We start from the raw sequence: 18,745 nt of genomic DNA on the forward strand, positions 1-18,745 counted from the left end.
GCCATGCACTTTGCTCTCTACCACCTTGATCAAAGCACTTTACCTGTCAGCTCTTGGTGCATGTTCTCCTTCTCACCTGTCCTGCCGTACCTGTCCACTGTTTATGCCAAGGAGAGTATAATATTGGGCTGTACGTACATATGCCGGTCCCTTGGAACTCCTTTGTGTCAGAACTTATGTCTGCTAACTGTTGTTTAAAGATTACACGGACCTTATCATTATTTCCTGTTTTCGCCTCGTCTTATCATATCCGGCTATGTCTGTCGAGTTGCTGGCTTTTATTTTTTTCTCCTGTCATTGTCTTGTGAGTTTTTTTTTTTCTTATCGTTTATGTCCACTGTCCATGCTTGTGAGTTTGCTGGTGTATTTAAAATTTCTCTGCCTGTCCTTGCCCTTTGCTTCTTAACCCCTCTGCTTTCACTGGTAGCCTCTTAACATATACTCCCAGGTCTTTCTCTGCCTCTGTGGTGAATAGTGGAAATGTGGTATTGGTATGCTGGATTTCTCCTCCCAAGGTGCATGACTACATTTTTCTTAATTGAATTATAGCAGCCACTTTTTGTTCCATTCCTGTAGCTTGGTGATGTCTTCTTGTAGGAAATTCGCAGTCAAGCGGCTAACATTCTCAGTCATGGTTATTTTCATACCTGTTAGTTCAGTTCTCACCTTTTCCTGCCATCTGTGTAACTGTCTGTGTATATGTCTGATTGGCCTTAACATTAGTTATTACCATTAGCGGTAAAGATTCGCTTTAGTACCGTGCCAGTATTTCATTACCTACCTTATGAAACATTACTAGCTCTTCATATATCTTTTCTACAAATGTTCAACAATCATGGAAACACTTTCAAAATCCAATTCAAGGATTATTTATTGTTGAAACTAGGGGATAATATTCACGAAAGTGTAGACTCTTCTGGCGGCGGTGTTGCCGCCGCAGCCGCAAAATAGCTCGCAGAGGGTTTAGGGTGGGGGAGCATATTTAATCTACTCCAACCAAACTTTACAACCTGACAGCTAACGGGGGTGCTTTGCCCCCCTGGACCCCCCCCACATGTATATGCGACTTATTTCTGCGAGGAGGTATTTCTCACAACACCAGCTGCACCGCCGCCAGAGGAGGCTATGCTTTCGTGAATATTATCCCCTATTTTCAACAATAAATAGTCCTTGTGTTGGATTTTTAAAGCGTTTCCATGGTTGTTGAACGTTTGTAGAAAAGATACATGATGCTAGTGATGGTTCATAAGGTAGGTATTGAAATACTGGCATGGTACTAAAATGAATCTTAACCCCATTAGCTACTGGGGCACTGGATTCATTAGTAAAAAGTTCATTGCACCTCTCAGACACCTATTCTGTTGTCACTTTCTTCCTGTTGTTTGTCTATACCTCTGTGACTAGTATTTTCCCTATAATCACCACCAGGGACAAGCTTGTTTTACCTTTTTGATCATTGCTGCTGTGATGGTGGTCTGAAGTCCAGAGGTGGGCAAGTGCGGTACTTAGTGTGGTAGTACCGCATCACAAAAAAGTACCGCACTACTGCAGAATTTATGAAAATACCGCACTAAAAAATCCTGCAGTACTTTTTTGTGGTACTTTGAAAACTATCAAAGATGACATTTGCAGCGCGGCATGCTCACAGTCATCAGAATCGGTGATTCAAGTATTCTGTCTTTTTCAGTTATTGTTCAAAATTAAATACTAAATAGACAGACTAAACTAGTAAATAAATTGATTCCAAAAGTGCATTTGTAGCTGCTTGATTTATTATTGCTTTTATATTGGGAAAATCTATTGTAAATTAAGGCAATTGTACTATTTTTAGCATGTTTCCTTTGTTTGGATAGCCAGGATAGGCACTAAAGTATTTTTTATTTTGACTACTGGTACCGCAGTACCGTGTACCGCACTGGGAAAGAAAAAAAATGGGATCGCACTACTACAACCGCACTACTCCGGAAAAAGTACTGCACTGCCGCAACCGCACTACTGGTTTTTCAGTACCGCGCCCACCTCTGCTGAAGTCAGTAGCCTATCCAAGTTACTCTATGCCTACTTCAGAACCTTACCTGGGCATTTCCTTCCTCCAGGTAACCCCCCCCCTTCAATGGCTCCCTCCAGGTCATAGCTCCTCACAGTATTGGAGAGAAGCCTGAAGTGAGAGTTTGAAGTCAGCAGGCCCTCAGGTATGGTGTTTTACATTTCATCACATTTCCAACCTTTTATTGATCTTTATTTTGTATCTTTACCAGTTGCTGCTGTTTTATAGTTACCTCTTTCCTTTAATTATTTCACACCTGAGTTAAGGAGGGTTGGAGGTGGAAGAGCTTTGCAGGACACCACTCTTGATATGTTGAAATGAAGAACAGTGACTGTCTCCCACAGTGGGGATAGATCACCCAGAGAGGAAATTGAAGATAAAAGTACAGAGGGATAGAATCCGTAGGAGGGTGGTATGGAAAGCAAAGATTTGTGCTAGACTCTATCTAAAGCTTTTAAGATGTCTAGGGCAACAGCAAAAATTGCACTAATAATGGCTGAGAGAGGATGACCAGGAGTCAGTTAAGAAAGCACGATCACCAAAAGAATGCCCATTGGAGAACCCAAACTGGCAATAAGAAAGGTCAGGAGTTGATAGATGCTCAAGAACCTTCCTGTTATGGATTGTTTCAAAAGCTTTAGAATAGGGGCGGGCAACCTTTTTGAAGCAAGGACCAGATGAGACTTTTGGGAGCAGGCCACATGCCGAAATGAGAATTCAGAACCACAAACTTAACGTCAGACAACGGAGCCCATCTTAACTTTTGTTGGAGGTAGGGGGTTCACCAGAAAAGGCAGGCACCGCCCGGGGATCAAACCCGAGTCCTTCCGCTTGCCGGGCGGACGTGCTACCCGTTACACCACAGTCGCCTCTCGGTGACAACACACACAACTTTGAAGGCATTGATGAGTGCAGCTTCACATTGCTGGTATTCAGAATCTTTATGGAGGAAAGAGGCGATCTGCTGCAGGTCGCACACACAGGACAGCATTGCCCCATGACAAGACAGTTTCAGCGTGTTCTTTTTTGTTAAAATTAAAGAGGACAACCAGATTTCAAAAAGGACAGGCCTGGCAACTCTCGCAGAGTGAGATGAGGAGTGCAAGGTTGTCAAACTGTATTTGCCAGCAGATGCTGTTTAGCTTCTTTTTTTTCTGGGGTTCGGCAGGCTGGTTTGCATTGTTAATGCTTAGCAGGGTGGTGAGCCAGATGCTGGGCCAGATATGGCCTGCGGGCCGGAGGCTACCCGGCCCTGCTTTAGAAAGACAAAAAAGTAATGCTATTGGACAGTAGTTTGAAGGATTCGACCTGTCACTCCTCTTAGGCACAGGGTGTATGTAGCCATGCTTTCAGCAGGAAAGAAAGGTAGATGTTGAATGGCATAGACAAAAGAGTTAGACCAGGCAGGGTGTCAGCACGGAAGCACAGTATTTAAAGACAGTAGGAGGCACTTCATCACTTCCATAACCTTTGTGGGAATTAAGGTCAGAAAAGGCATAGAAAACATAATTCCGACGAATTTTAGTAACAGGCGTACTGGTAAAATTTCTGTGCATTGATGAAATTGATAAATTTCATAAAATAAACATCTACTTAAAACATAAATAGTACTGTATGTAGCACCTCTACTGGTTAAATTTTAGTATTTTAATAAAATTTAAAAGAACATAAATTTTAAAAGTATAATAAAATAAACATCCATTTCAGCAACATAAATAATCATAAATAGTACATTAGCTTTTTACAAAATTGTTATATAATTACAAACACTAAAAGGTTGTAGTCTTTCTTGTAGGGGTCAATGGACAGAACCATACAATCTTACAAGACTGCCATGATTACACAAAGGTCAAAATCTTGCTTTTAGTGGTATGGGGACAGTATAGTAAATAGACATAAAAAAGGTTGTCATGCTCACAGACACAAAAGGTCATAATCCTACTGTTAGGCTATGGGGTCAGTACAGTACATCTGCTTTTTACTAGGTAATGGCATGATTACAGATACAAAGGTCATAATCTTGCTTGTAAGGGTTTAGGGGAAGCAGCCTCCAGAGCAACTCTTTGGAGGAAGGGTACGAGGGGTTTGGCCACTCTCTCAGGATAAGTCAAGTGAACGTGATGCGAGCCGTCCACTGGGGCCAGCTCAAACCACTGGGCATTGCTGCGGAACCACTCAATCGCTCCCTTCATGGCTTCTCGAACGGGTGGGGTACATATTCCCTGGTTAGCAGCGACGATCAGGACTGGACACTTGATACTGGAGATTATCATGCGCCATCCGTCAACGGTAAATATTGAATGTAATCTTGCTCTCGCTCTGTGGTCGTGACTCCACATGTATCCACCCTCCACTTGTTGGGCAGATCTTGGCAGGAGGATGTATGCTGCATCTGCATCAATGGCTGCCTCCCCTCGGGCACTGATGAGTCGTTCAATAGCTTGCTGCTCGGAGTAAACAAGATTCTCCTGTTTCTTCAGTACCTCTCCTTTTAGAAGTGTGGCAACATTCATCTGAAGGTCTTCAATGGTCATAGGTCTGAATATGATAGAATCCAAAGTAATTATAGCTATTACTCTCTTAGGGAAGAGGGCAGTGAAGAAGGTGGTTATCCCCCCACCCAGACTGTGGCCTAAAATAACGAATCTGTCCCAGCCAACCTTATCCATTGCTCGTCTCAGATGTAGGACATAGGTTATTAGATCATACTGAGCACCAGCAGGCAAATGGTCTGAATGTCCATGCCCAGGCAAGTCCAGCACCAACAGCTTCACCCCACAGGGTAGATAGGGTGCAAGGGTGTCAAAGGAATTTGCGTTGTCCAGCCAGCCATGAACACCTAGGATTCTCAGGCCACTTGTGTGCACTCCACCGCCAACAACACAGCTCTTGCCAGCCATGTGCCCCCAACCAAGGTCAAGGGAAACGGGGCTCCATGTGATCTCGCTTCCCATCTTGTAGCGGCTCACCAGTCTGCCAGGAAGATAAATTGTTATATTATTGATTGTCATGGAAAGATGATGACACATGGTATGTATGAAGAACACCATTTGTATCATTGTGAATATGGGAATCTACAAATGATATAACATATTTCTTATGGTAAATAATTTCTTAATCGTTGGGAGCATACGCTGAGAGCCACATTGCCTCATCCACCGTAAGACACATCCCTGGAGATCCCCATTAGCACATCTCCATACTGGCCCCCTTCCTCCTCGTGGCAAGATCCATTGACTTGCTCAAGCCACAAGCTTTGTGGGCATCCCCTTGGCCTCCTCCACTCAGGATAGTCTCTTACAAAACAACCCGGTGAGCAAAGTTGACTTCTAGGTAGTGTACTATATGTCCGTAGAGGCAGAGTTGGTGCTCATGGACTATACAGGTAATAGGCCCCAATTCAGTCTTATGGAATATTCGCTGGTTTGACACAATCGTTCCAGCAATATGCAATGATTCTGCAGACACTCATTACCAAATGCATCAGTTCGCCTCTTTAAATTACTATTTTAAAGTCCATGTCGCAGCCATAAAATAAGACAGGAACCACAAGCACCTGAAAGATCCAAATTTTTGTCCTTTTGCATATGTACATATTGACAATGTCATATACTCCTGCTAAGCAAGTTCATAACAATGTAGGGCAAGCCAGCCCTCCAGAAAACTTCTTGACAAGACCCACTGTTGTTCTGAACTAGGCTACCTGTGAAATTTTCAGACATAACTACAGAACAGAGAGCTTCAAGAGAAAGTTTGACCTGTTTCTGCAGGGGATAATGAACCCCCAGTCCTGCATTCACCTACTCCAATGGGGTTAGAGTAACTCACTCCCTGACAAGCTGAGCCACATCAGGAGTGGAACACAGTGTAGGGGCAATGGCCTCCCAAGTTGACCATTGTGAACGTCACCTAAACCAATGACAAGACAAGTTACACACATGAACAGACTATACTGTTTCCTCTAGTAAGTCATCAGACACCTGTACCTTGGTCTTGGCCCAGTAGACCTTAAGTCCCAAGGACTTCACCTCCTTGTGCAGTGCCTTGAGAGCAATTACGAGAATCCCCACTGACTTTGCAAGGATTACTGGATCATTGGCAAATACAAAGTCAGTGACCCTGGTTTGTATTTTTTTTATAACAGCAAGGGAGGCAGCTCAAGGGCAAAAAACAAACAATAACAAAAAAGCCTGCTATATGCTGCTCCAACAAAAGAAAACAGAACAATAGGCCAGAGGAGAAGTTAATTTCAGATGGAGAGGTATCCAATGGATGTTTCTCAATGTATTAGGTTCACAGCTCTGCCTTATACCCAGTCCATACAAGTGCTGAAAAATGATGGGGCAAGGATGCAGCCCTGCCTCACCGCTATATTTTCAGGAATGGTGTACATGCTCCCCCTACACTTCATAGCATTCTCAATTCCAGAATACAAGTCAGTCAAGAGACCAACAATCCTTGTGGAAAGGATTGAGCTGCAAATAAAGACTCCAAAAGGCCCTGAACCATAGGGGATGGTTTACCAGATCTGACCCAGTAGCTCAGAGCTGCTCACTGGGAGGGTCCATTACATATGGCTCTTTAAAGTGTTTTCTTCAGGACTCAGAAGGGAGGTCAAAGGTCATTTGCATCGAAATAGCCCTCGATGTCCTCAGTAAGACTTGATATGCCTCTCTTTGTCTCTCCACAGAAGAGCTCTAGTTGACAGAGCCCTAAACTGTTCCTGATTTCTAACAGTGACACAATGCAGTGGCCCAAATTTTGCAGGGCAGTTTGATACAACCAACAGAGAGAAAAAGAAACACATGCTTATTACAACCGCTGAAAATGACTTACGGTACTTATCAGGGCCATAATTTCTGGGGGGCTAGGGGGGCTATAGCCCTTTCAATGCTATCGATACCAGCCTCAGAATGCCACTAAAAGTGCTTATTTTTCAAAACAATTCCCACACCTGTGTATGCTCGCTCTCCCCACACACACCTCATGAACCAATGATGCCCTCAAGTCCCCCTGAAAAATCTGCCAAAATTATGGGCCTGCTTACGCTAGTCAACTCGTAGATATGGTAAGGTTTGGGTCTGTCAACTGAGTTAGGATAGGTTAAACGTGACAGGATAATAATGATGTGGCTTCAACTGCACAGTAACCTTTCTGAATCACCCCTGTTGAGGATGGTGGACCTGGCCCTCACCAAACCCTTGCTCTGCCACTCACTCTTCTCAGCCCCCAATACCCTACGCCCCTCTCCACCCAGCAGTGAATAGGTACCAGGTATTAATCGGGGTTGTGTCCTGTCTGCTGGGATTTTTTCCTTTCTCCTTTAATTCCTTCCCCTTCTGTCTCTCTCTGGCATATGACCACAGATGTTGTGCCAACTAAACAAAACTTTCCTTTTTTCTCAACCCCCAGGCCAACCTAATGCACACAACTTATCACTGCTGAAATAAAAGCTTTCCTCCGCTGTGCATAGCAACCTATCACCACTTGATTAGTTATACAAATCTCAGAAACGAGTAATTTGAGTTATCATTAGTGGATAGCACATAAAAAATCCACCTAAAAAAAAAGGGTCGTGTTTTGGGTGTAATTCTGGAGAAATACCTTCTGGAGCTTTACCTTCAATGGACATGAAATCAAAAATATTAGTGGGTCCACAGATGCTCACTCGCCGGAATGATGTGCACACGGAAAAGCAGTTAAGAAAAAGTTAAGGAACATCTTTGTGTGGGATAATCTTAACCGACGACGGGTCTATTTGTTGAAGGGATGACGAGGGTTGTGTGAGGAATTACCTTGAGTGAAAGAGTGGAAAGGCTGTGTTGAGTGTTATTCCGGCTCTTATAATCTCTCCCTCAGCTGAGTTCAAAGGTTCTTATAGTCTCTCTCTCTCTCTCTCTCTCTCTCTCTCTCTCTCTCCTCTTTGGCTGAGTATTGAGTAACGTTGAGTGATTGCGGAAAGAAAACGTTGTGTGCAGCCATTCAAGGGGAGACTCTTGCTATTGTGACAGGTTCTTTCTTTTCCTTATTTATTTTACATCTTCCAGAGTGCAATATTTGGCGAAGTGCACGCGACATTAGTTTACGGTATAGGTTAAAGGAAAGAGAGAGCGTTGTGTGCAGCCATTCAAGGGGAGACTCTTACTTTTGCTACAAGTTCTTTCTTTTCCTTATTTATTTATTTTACATCTTCCAGAGTGCAATATTTGGCAAAGTGCACGTGACATTAGTTAGGGAATAGCATAAAGGACAGAGAAAGCGTTGTGTGCGGCCATATAAGGGGAGACTCTTACTTTTGTTACAGGTTCTTTCTTTTCCTTATTTATTTATTTTACATCTTACAGAGTGCAATATTTGGCAAAGTGCACGTGACATTAGTTAGGGAATAGCATAAAGGACAGAGAAAGCGTTGTGTGCAGCCATTCAAGGGGAGACTCTTACTTTTGTTACAGGTTCTTTCTTTTCCTTATTTATTTATTTTACATCTTACAGAGTGCAATATTAGGCAAAGTGAACGTGACATTAGTTATGGAATAGCATAAAGGAAAGAGAAAGCGTTGTGTGCGGCCATATAAGGGGAAACTCTTACTTTTGTTACATGTTCTTTCTTTTCCTTATTTATTTTACATCTTCCAGAGTGCAATATTTGGCAAAGTGCACGTGACATTAGTTTACGGTATAGGTTAAAGGAAAGAGAGAGCGTTGTGTGCAGCCATGGAAGGGGAGACTCTTACTTTTGCTACATGTTCTTTCTTTACCTTATTTATTTATTTTACATCTTACAGAGTGCAATATTTGGCAAAGTGCACGTGTCATTAGTTTACGGTATAGGTTAAAGAAAAGAGAAAGCGATGTGTGCAGCCATTCAAGGGGAGACTCTTACTTTTGTTACAGGTTCTTTCTTTTCCTTATTTATTTATTTTACATCTTACAGAGTGCAATATTTGGCAAAGTGCACGTGACATTAGTTTACGGTATAGGTTAAAGGAAAGAGAGAGCGTTGTGTGCAGCCATGGAAGAGGAGACTGTCATTAGTTCATGAATCATAGTGGGACAGCTTCATGTAATTCAGTGGGCTGGAAGGATGTGCCATAAGCCTTTATTTTTTAGCACTTGTTTCCTACCATTGTGTCTTTAGTTTCATGGTGCTACCTTCACATGTCTCCCTAGTTGTTTAATCACACTATGTATATACTGCCTGGGGGCTGGTATAGCATGCTCCTCCCTTCTCCTTTGTGGTATACTTGCATCAATAAACTATCAATCAATCATAAGCAGGTGATTCGATTTTTTATGTATTTTTTTTATTTGGCGAAGTTCACGTTTCGTTAGTTTACAGAGATTAGTAAAGAGAAAACGTCGTGTGCAGCCGTGGAAGGGGAGACTCCTTGTTAGTTGATTCGATTTCTGATTTATTTATTAATTTATTTCTATTTGGTTTAGTGCAGGTGTCTTAAGTTTTCTGAGGACAACACATGGAATAACGATTGTACTGATATTAAAAAAGGGCCCTCTAATTTCCAATGTATATAAAGTTAAAAACAGTATGTACGTAGCTGTAGAGCAATTATTTCAATGAGAATGTGAGTTGCAATGATTATAATTCTTCTGGAGTGTTTTTTGGGGGGCTAGTCAGACTGTGGGACAACATAATTTCCATACTAGCGAGGAAATAAGTAATAGTTAAGAAATATACAAGCTAAAAATGCTAGTGGGATGGACTACGAGAAACACAAAACAAATAAATAAACGAAGAGAGAGAACATGATCAATTATTTGCTTGTGGGAGTATTTCTTAACCCTCACCAACACCTGTGCCAGCGTTAATGAGTTACCTGGGGAATGAGGACGCAGGGTCACTTGCGGCACTCTGATCAAGGTGACTGAGGTGAGGTGGTGCCACGGTCCACAGGCCACACCTAGGAGCCACACATGCGACTCAGGGGTGCCATATATCGGTATGTTCTTTTATTTCTCTGCTAGCCGGGTTAGTAAACTCCCAAACCAATATCAGAGCCCTCGAAATTTCATTGTATAGTGTTTCGTATTTTTAACTTCAGAAATTTGAGGAAACTATACAGGAAAAGCTAGTCTTGTGTATTTGGTGTGGCATCGAAGACTCGCCATTATGGATCGTATGGGATATTGTTCAGTGTGGATCGGCTGTTACGAGACGGTGTTGGACTGGTGAATTAGCTCTGTAATGCTTCCTAAAGGTTTTCAATCATAGTTCTTGCCCATTTTCTCCTTTTTCCGGGTTCATTCTTCGTAAACTTTTATTCTACCGGTACACAGTCAGCAATGGGAGGCCCTGAGGCACGTTCATATATTAGCCTTGTGTGTTTTAAGTAATTTTCGCATTCTTTCTCTTTACATATTTACTATCGTGTATACATAGAGGTGGGGGCATACGTTATAGCTGGGCGTGACCGGTGCCTAGAAAAAAACGAGAAAAAAAATCATGTTATAGAAATTTTGCAATGTCAGCATGAGGACCGGAATGACAAGCGTAATGTTCACTATGTTTCCAAGAGTTCTTTTTCCTGACCATTACCTACTAAGGGCGTACAAATTGGTTATGATGCATCTTACTGTATTTATTCATTTATCATTAGACAGTAAACCGGTAGTAAGGAGACTATATATAGTTTCCTTATCGTCTATTGAACATTACTTTATCGACCTTGGACTTACCTGCATTAACGTTTGTGCTTGGGAAGGTGACTGATAACCTGGATGTCACAATGACCCGATATCCGTCTTCAGGCTTAAGAATGCTGTGACGGAGTTGAGACCAAGGCCACACGGAACTTTAGCGTACGCCCCCGACTTTACCTTTACCCTTTGGTGCTGTGGGCCGAGACTTTAGCCCGAGCAACGTTTATCATGTCGATCAGTGCTTATATAACCCCCAGACAACCCGGTGAGATGGCATCCGCAGCCCAGCAGAACGGTGAGGGCCGAGCCATGGTAGTCAACGGAAACCTAGACGATGCGGTGAATGGAACGGCGTCGACCTCCTTGGACTGGGAGGAGTTCGAGGTGAACATCGGATGGGGGACAATGCGAGGGAAGATCAGAGGAAAGGGCCCAAGACTGATGTTGGGTGAGTAGATTGGTTGAGTTAGCGGCGGGTGGATATTTACACATTCAGGAAAGTCACGGAAAGTCAGTTTGTGGCAGGGGAAAAAATGAAGTGAACAAAGTAAGATTTCAGTGATTCATTGATGATAAATTGAATAAAGATGTGCTTGTAAACACACACACACACACACACACACACACACACACACACACACACACACACACACACACACACACACACACACACACACAAAGAAATATAGCTTCCCGCAAAGAAATATAGAGGTTTGGAACAGACTAAGTGAGAATGTAGTATCGGCGAGGAGTGTGCAAAGCTTTAAAGAAAAGTTGGATAAATGCAGATACGGAGACGGAACCACACGAGGCCAGGCCCTGTAAAACTACAACTAGGTAAATACAACTAGGTAAATACACACACACTCAAGGGTGGAAGGAGTGTGAGTGATGCGTGGGGGAGGGGGGGGGAATCATGTAAGGTATAGCAGCCATGTGGGAAGCAATGGGTGGGTAAGCATCGTCCTCTTCTCCACCGCAGGAGTACACGGGTGGCTGGACAACGCCAATACCTTCGACCTCCTCGCGCCGCACCTACCGAAGGACGTCAGGTTCCTGTCGCTGGACCTCCCGGGACACGGCCGCTCGGACCACTTTCCTCCGGGCTTCATCTACGACCCGCGAGGCTACATGGGGGCCATCAGGAAGACCGTCATGGCCATCGGCTGGAAGCGCTTCATATATCTGGGCCACAGTATGGGCGCCGTGGTGGGCATTATGTACGCCGCCACCTTCCCCGAGGACGTAGCCGCCTTCATCTCCATTGACATAATAAAAGTTTGGTCCCTCACGCCGGAGAAGCAGCCGGCAGCGATGAAGAAGTACTTCCTCCAGTTATTTGACAACGAGGACAAGGCATCTCAACCTGCGCTGGTGTACAAGGAGGAGGAGCTCGTGAGAAGGACAATGGACGGGAGTCGATCTCTGGACGAGCGCGGCGCGAGGATCCTTCTGCAGCGGGGCGCCAGGAGGGTTGAGGGCGGCACGGGACTGGTGCTGACGCGGGACCTGCGGGTGAAAGCTTACTTCATCGGCTTCATCACCTTGGACGAGTGGGTAGAGATGGCCAGGGCGATCACCTCTCCCACCCTCATCTGCAAGGTAAGTTTGGAAACGTCTTTTGTACTCTGCGCGCCAATTGATCAGTCGTTGTTTGGGTCATGAAACTGCACGAAAGAGACAGTTGTGTATTCGTGTATTCCATTGACTACGAGTGCACGAAAAGATAACATTCTGTATTCGTAAAGGCTGATTCGTTGGCTAATCTTGCTAAAAAAAAGAAGATATTTGTACTAATCTTGAAGCTCCTGTAATCATGAACGTAATCCATTGGCGCGCAGTGTAATCTCCCTTAAGAGGCTTTAGGTACCATGATTATCCTAGTCATATTACTAACAGATCCCATTGATTTTAACCATCGAACTATCTGATGACCATGTGGCCTACGAAAATCAGAGGACTCAAACTAAGAACCATGAAATCGTATCTCCATTAATCTGTTAGGAGACAACCAGACAGACAGATCTTCCCTGTGATCCAGACGGCAGAAACTGTTATATCTTACTCGATACTAACAGACCTCAATAATTTTACCCTTCAGGCTATCTGGTAACAATAGACGAGAAGCAGACCAATCTAAGTTTAGAATCATGAAATCTTATCTCCATTAATCTGTTAGGAGACAACCAGACAGACAGATCTTCCCTGTGATCCAGACGGCAGAAACTGTTATATCTTACTCGATACTAACAGACCTCAATAATTTTACCCTTCAGGCCATCTGGTAACAATAGACGAGAAGCAGACCAATCTAAGTTTAGAATCATGAAATCTTATCACCATTAATCTGTTAGGAGACAATTAACCAGACAGACAGATCTTCCCTGTGATCCAGACCGCAGAAAATGTTATATCTTACTCGATACTAACAGACCTCAATAATTTTACCTTTCAGGCCATCTGGTAACAATAGACGAGAAGCAGACCAATCTAAGTTAAGAATCATGAAATCTTATATCCATTAATCTGTTTGGAGACAATTAATCAGACAGACATCTTCCCTGTGATCCAGACCGCAGAAAATGTTATATTTTACTCGATACTAACAGACCCCAATAATTTTACCCTTCAGGCCATCTGGTAACAATAGACGAGAAGCAGACCAATCTAAGTTAAGAATCATGAAATCTTATCACCGTAGATCTTTTCGATAACAATTAATATCTCGGCGGCTCATCACCCCGAACCCTGTGTACCATTATGTCAGTGCCCTTGCCTCTTATCACTCATTTCATCATCTGGCCAGGCGAGTGAAGGTCACGAGTACGAGAAGAAGGATCCCGAGGGGCTTAAGGCCATGCTGGAGGGCTTCAAGCAGGGGTGCCAGCACTTCCGATACTACGATATACAAGGGAAACACCACATCCACCTGACAGCAGTTGACGCCGTGGCCAATCCCATCACGCGCTTCCTCGACAGTATAAAGGAATTAGGGCACAATTTAGGGTAGAAGACAGATAAGCCGATATTAGGTCACCCACGCGTCTCAGACCAGTATTATGTAGATTATCGCGATTGTAACCGGTGAAAGTCTCGTCTTTTTACCCGGATGAACAGGTTTTAGTTTAAAGTTAAGTATGAAAAAGTAATCTCAGGTGAATTAAGCATTTGTGATAATTTGACGCTATTTATGTTGCTAAAAGGCACTCTGAACGTTTTATTATTCGAGTGGGGTAGACATAGGAGAACAGATGCAAATAGTTCCAAACCTGGCAACTGTTCTTTAATTATGATCCCGAGCGACTTTCATAGCCTATTCTCAGTTTCAACTCACAAGTTTTCACCAAGCGCGTCTCGGCACACCCCAAAATTATCGGCTACCTTATGAACGATAAAATAGAGACCGAACGAAAAGTAGAGAGAATGGACGCGCCTGACTGTAAGTAGAGCATATATTCGACCGTTTTCATAATTATGTATACTAAAACATACTTCATATTGTGGGATGGGCTTATTTACCATACCCTTGCAGTGTTATACTCGGACTATGATTTTTTTTCTCTAGGTACCTCGCACTGATATTTTAAGTTGCACATTAATAGGCTTAGCCGTCCTGCTCGTGTATGTAGTTCCCTTCCTCTTCGATCCTTTTTATCTCTTTGTCTTTGTTCTCATTAATTTCTTTCGCCCTTTTTGCGTCTGTTCTTCCTCCACGTAGTAGTATCGTCGGTATTCTCAAACGTGCCGGTGTTGTGTACGTATAGCTGTCCCCTTGTACGTAGTTGTCCCCGCGAGAACTGCGCGTGCTCAGAAGCGAATGTTTGCAAACATCGACTTGTTGATAAACAAAGCTGTGCGCAGGCGTCCCCCGATAACACTGCTTCAGATTTACAGGAAGGACTGGCTAAATTTAGGGATGAAATAGGGCATTTACAGTATTCTTTGTTGGATGGACAATATCCTCCAAACCTTACAAGCAACCAAAGGAGAACTCAAGATAGTTTTGTTTTGAAATTAGCATACAGGCTATTTAATGGCTATGTAATAGCTATTACAAAATAGCGCTGTTTTGGATTCATGAATGTTTTTCCTATGAAAGAATAAAACTACTCCCTCCCGTGCTGGTGGGACATCCATATACACGACCGGATCGGATTCGTGTATGCAGCGGTCCGCTTTTTGTTTGTAAACAAAGCGGGGACAGCCACGTACACAACACCGGGTTCCCATTACGACTATTTCCCAAGGCCACAGAGAAGATTAACCGGATCTTCATGGGTGTGTGTCCCGTTCAAGGTGCAGAAGCCGGGTCAAACTATCACCGGGATCACAAAACGGTCCATGAAAACCCTAGGAACTTCTACGAGAGGCTTTTCAAACAGGCGCACTGAGGCGCCGAGACGTTTAGGAATACGGGCTTACAGCCAAAGAGCTTTACTAATTTGTTCTCGTGGAGCAATAGTATCTCAGTGGAAGGGACGCGGGCCAGGCAGCGGAGTACTTACCTGTGATAGTGTTGCGCATATGCTGGGTGCTGCCTTAATTAACCTTGAGCTCCTGGCGTTAGTGATCACAAATAGAGTTAATATATGCAAAGTTAAAGTGTGTGTGTGTGTGTGTGTGTGTGGAGGGAGGGGGGGGGGTGGGGGAGATACGCTAAAGCTGCACCTGGCCACAGTGTTCATCTCCGTCACATTGAAGGGCACAAATAGAAATATAAAAACTTCTATCAGCATCTCCTCTCCCCCCATCTCCTTGTGCTTCATCTCTCTGGCTTAACCTTTCCCCTACTACCCACTTTCCTCCCTACCTACCCCTTCCCCCTTCCTCCCTCCCTCACCCTTTCTCTCCCCTCACCTTCTCCCCCTTAACCCTACTTTCCCCTTCCTCTCTCCCTCACCCTCACTTTCCCCTTCCTTATCTCTCCCCTCACCTTCTCCCCCTTAACCCTACTTTCCCCTTCCCCCTTCCTCTCTCCCTCATCCTTACTTTCCCCTTCCTTATCTCTCCCCTCAACTTCCCCATAATCCTACTATCCCCTTCCTTTCTTCCCCTTTTTTAACTCCAACCCTACCTTCCCCTCCCCTCTTTCCCTACCCCTTTAACTCTCCAATCTTACCTTTTCCCTCTTCCATCTCCCCCTTTATCTCCCCACCCCTGGCTTTCCTTCCTTCATCTCCCCTTCCCTGAGTCTTTTTCTGGCATTCATTCCTTGCTTCGTGTTCCCCCCCCCCCCCCCCCCTCTCTCTCTCTCTCTCTCTCTCTCTCTCTCTCTCTCTCTCTCTCTCTCTCTCTCTCTCTCTCTCTCTCTCTCTGTTTACTGATTAATTCACAATAAGTAAAATAAGTGCCTCGACCCTTCGGAAGAGAAATGAGATACACTTTATTTTTGTTTATGTTGTGTGTGATGTTTGAATTGAATTGAACTGAAATATTTATTGTTGTAAAAGTGATGTTTGGAGGGACGCGGGATGTGTGAGGAGCAAGCCACAGCTCTTAATTAAGGACACAAACACTATGATTATGTAGATTGTATTCCTTATTTATTTTATTGTATTGATGTCGCAGCTGAATAAAATAATTTCTATATGATCTTGGGTTTCACTACCGGTGAGTCATGATACAAAGCGCTATAATATCGTCACCCTCATAAAATAATTGCCAAGTCATTTTTCAGCGATTTCCAGGTTTTTGTCTACATCAATTTTTCAACAAGTGAGTTTGAAGTGACGTCCATTATTGTATAGTTGCCTTCGTCATTCAGGGTTTGAGTGTTCTAGAATTGGCCTTTTCATTTCTGCCTAAATCTTAAGCCAAATGAGATAATGACAGTTCTTTTCTGATTTCCTGAAAAGTAGAAAATAATGACTTAGGCGCTTTGTTTACGAAGGTGACGATATTCCAAATTGTTATACGGTAAGACACATGCCAGAACATGATTTGCAACATTTTTAAGTGGAATCACAAAGCACACAACAAACAGGATTCAATGTATTCAATGCACCCTTTCTCCTATTATATTTATAGTTATTAGTATAGTGACGGTCCAGTCGCTTTTGAGCTGCAGAGCGTAGACGCGAAAGATACAGCTATATAGGGATACAGGGCGTCCACACCCTCTGGTCCACACAAGGCATCACGAGCCCCGCGCTTCCCCGTGCTGGAGGTATTTCCAGAGGCTCGGAGCGCGGGGGAACAGTCTGAACAGCGCTAGAGGGCAGGCCGCCAGTAGCTACATGTTTGCTCATGCAAATGGCTTATTTTTATTATTCTACGGCTCAGTTTTCCTCAGCAAATCATAAAATTCATTGATTTAAGGATGTACCACCCAGTCTGGACCATAGGGTACGTCTGTGTGGTCTGAATATCTTTAAATTATGTAAATCATATAGTACTCAAAATCAGTGTCACTTTACCCTCCCGGGCCGGTGTCCCACTAATCCGTTTTCACGGTTCCGTCGACATTAATGACGTCAAAATGACGTGACAAAAATGGTGGGCGCTCGGTACTGAGGAGATGGGATCCGTCACGCTGCTTGTTGACAACAAAGCATGGACCACATGGATGACAGCGACTTCTTGAGTGTTGACTTTGTACTTGCTACTGGGCCAGAAAAGAGGCCAGCTAGAAGGCGAGGGTTCTGGCCACGCTAACAATTATTTCAAGCCTTAAAATTATTAAATACTACAGATCATTACATGTGGAATGGCAGGACAACCACACCCGCAGACAACTCAACATACACTCTACAAGGGAGCTGTGGTAAAACCCAGTCCAAGGCAGGTTCTGCTGAGGTCTGCTTTAGAAGACAGCTGATGAACAACTAAAACAACTGAATGAATTCTCAACCATCTGCCCGCCTACTGAAGTCGCTCCCTGTTCACAGTACCATTTCGGTATGTGTTGTGCAGCGACTTGCCTGATGGGTGAGCCTCCCATAACTCACTCAGGTAGTCGGGTAGCTACCACTTTGGCCGACTGGTTAAGGAGTGGCTCTCCCGTTTCGCTGGGCGCGGGCTCGATCCTCGGCGCCGGCAAAACCTTTCCTTGTCTGGATTAATTTCTCGTGTGCTTCGTTACACGCGGTGGTCGTGTTGGAGTGTAGTAAACAGAAAATTCTGGCGTTTCATGAGGGGAGCTGAAATAGTTAGCAAATGACCCCCGGGTGTTCTCTGCAGCAGAAGAAAGCTTATATTTGCCATGCACCAATCCCCCCGCCACACCCGTGGGTTTGTTTACACGTGGCTGCGGCAGTGTGCGTTTTGCCATACATACAGTTCTCAACGAAAATGATTCATCACCACACGTACTAGACATAATACAACTATATCTAAATTACTATTATCTTGAAACTTAACTATATTATATTTTGTAGCTAAGTACTTCTATTTCATATTTTAATGATATGTAGAATATTCAACATCACTGGAAGGGCCACCACCGCCCCGAGCATGGACCCCAAGGTCCACCACAGGTCAGTGCATGGGCTCCAGCCTCCACGCAGGGCTCGGAGTCACGTCCGCCGCTATGTTCAAGGTAAGCTACAGCTGTCTTTACCTAGGCTACTCTGGACGCTGTCCAGCACACTATTTTATTGACTTCCTCATGCAATATCCGTGTCTTTGATAGGTCAGGAACATGGACTACAAAAACATGAATGATAAAAGTGCAAGTTTGAAACCAGTGGGCAAAGAATTAACGGATACAATGAGTTGTGTCGCAGATGACACAATGAAGAAGTTGCTTACGCTGAGGTGAAGGCGGTGAAAGCAACGCAGAAGTTTAATAGTGTATAAGCTGCAGCCATTGCAAGCTCGGGAGCTGCGTGGCCACGCGGCTTTCCAAAGCTTTCCTAGCGTGGGGTATGTAGTTTTATTGATGTCTATGCATGAGTGTAATGCCAGAATTTTCCCCTTTACTGCACTCCCACACGACCAGCGAGACGGGAGAGCCACTCCTTATATCTTAACCAGTCGGCCAAAGAGGTACCCCGTTTGCAAAGGGAGTTCAGGGAGGCTCGCCCATCAGGCTAGTCGCCG

General features: G+C 44.0%; 3 protein-coding genes and 1 long non-coding RNA gene across 12 annotated transcripts in view; 2 read left to right on the forward strand and 2 right to left on the reverse strand.

The window, feature by feature from the left end:
• Nucleotides 1-768, reverse strand: part of LOC126983220 (uncharacterized) — an 18,163-nt gene extending 17,395 nt beyond the window's left edge. Inside the window, exon 1 of one of the 4 annotated variants that reach the window (XM_050835849.1) lies at nt 91-768. Coding sequence is in view for 1 of the 4 variants with exons in the window: in XM_050835844.1 (XP_050691801.1) it covers nt 44-62 (19 nt within the window). In the remaining 3 variants the exon portion in view is untranslated. Of the gene's footprint in view, nt 1-43 lie in introns of all 4 variants that reach the window. The other 3 variants (XM_050835847.1, XM_050835844.1, XM_050835846.1) reach the window with 3 other exon arrangements.
• The window catches only part of LOC126983221 (probable serine hydrolase), a 16,465-nt gene extending 168 nt beyond the window's left edge, over nt 1-16,297 (forward strand). The window contains exons 2-5 of one of the 2 annotated variants that reach the window (XM_050835851.1): nt 2,097-2,192; nt 10,963-11,153; nt 11,688-12,307; nt 13,512-16,297. In XM_050835851.1, coding sequence (XP_050691808.1) covers nt 10,976-11,153; nt 11,688-12,307; nt 13,512-13,715 — 1,002 coding nt within the window. In that variant the 5' untranslated portion in view covers nt 2,097-2,192; nt 10,963-10,975 and the 3' untranslated portion in view covers nt 13,716-16,297. The remainder of the gene's footprint in view (nt 1-2,096; nt 2,193-10,962; nt 11,154-11,687; nt 12,308-13,511) is intronic. The other variant, XM_050835850.1, reaches the window with a different exon arrangement.
• LOC126983222 (serine hydrolase-like protein) lies at nt 3,549-10,933 on the reverse strand. Of its 4 annotated transcripts, none has more exons than XM_050835854.1 (2): nt 10,742-10,933; nt 3,549-5,020 (listed from the first exon to the last, which is right to left on the reverse strand). In XM_050835854.1, exon 2 carries the CDS (start codon nt 4,999-5,001, stop codon nt 4,060-4,062), a length of 942 nt encoding a protein of 313 aa, XP_050691811.1. In that variant the 5' UTR covers nt 5,002-5,020; nt 10,742-10,933; the 3' UTR covers nt 3,549-4,059. The 4 variants fall into 4 exon arrangements, with proteins under 4 accessions (XP_050691811.1, XP_050691810.1, XP_050691809.1 ...); XM_050835853.1 differs by lacking the exon at nt 10,742-10,933 and adding an exon at nt 9,883-10,708; XM_050835852.1 differs by lacking the exon at nt 10,742-10,933 and adding an exon at nt 7,843-7,983.
• On the forward strand, nt 7,947-9,876 carry LOC126983223 (uncharacterized). 2 transcript variants are annotated; one of them, XR_007735680.1, is made up of 3 exons: nt 7,947-8,058; nt 8,352-8,647; nt 8,942-9,876. It is a non-coding gene; the product is annotated as an uncharacterized LOC126983223 (long non-coding RNA). The 2 variants fall into 2 exon arrangements; XR_007735681.1 differs by having other exon boundaries at nt 8,352-8,499.
• Nucleotides 16,298-18,745: the final 2,448 nt, after the last annotated feature.

Source organism: Eriocheir sinensis, chromosome 53 (genome assembly GCF_024679095.1).
Source record: "Eriocheir sinensis breed Jianghai 21 chromosome 53, ASM2467909v1, whole genome shotgun sequence".
Lineage (NCBI taxonomy): Eukaryota > Metazoa > Arthropoda > Malacostraca > Decapoda > Varunidae > Eriocheir > Eriocheir sinensis.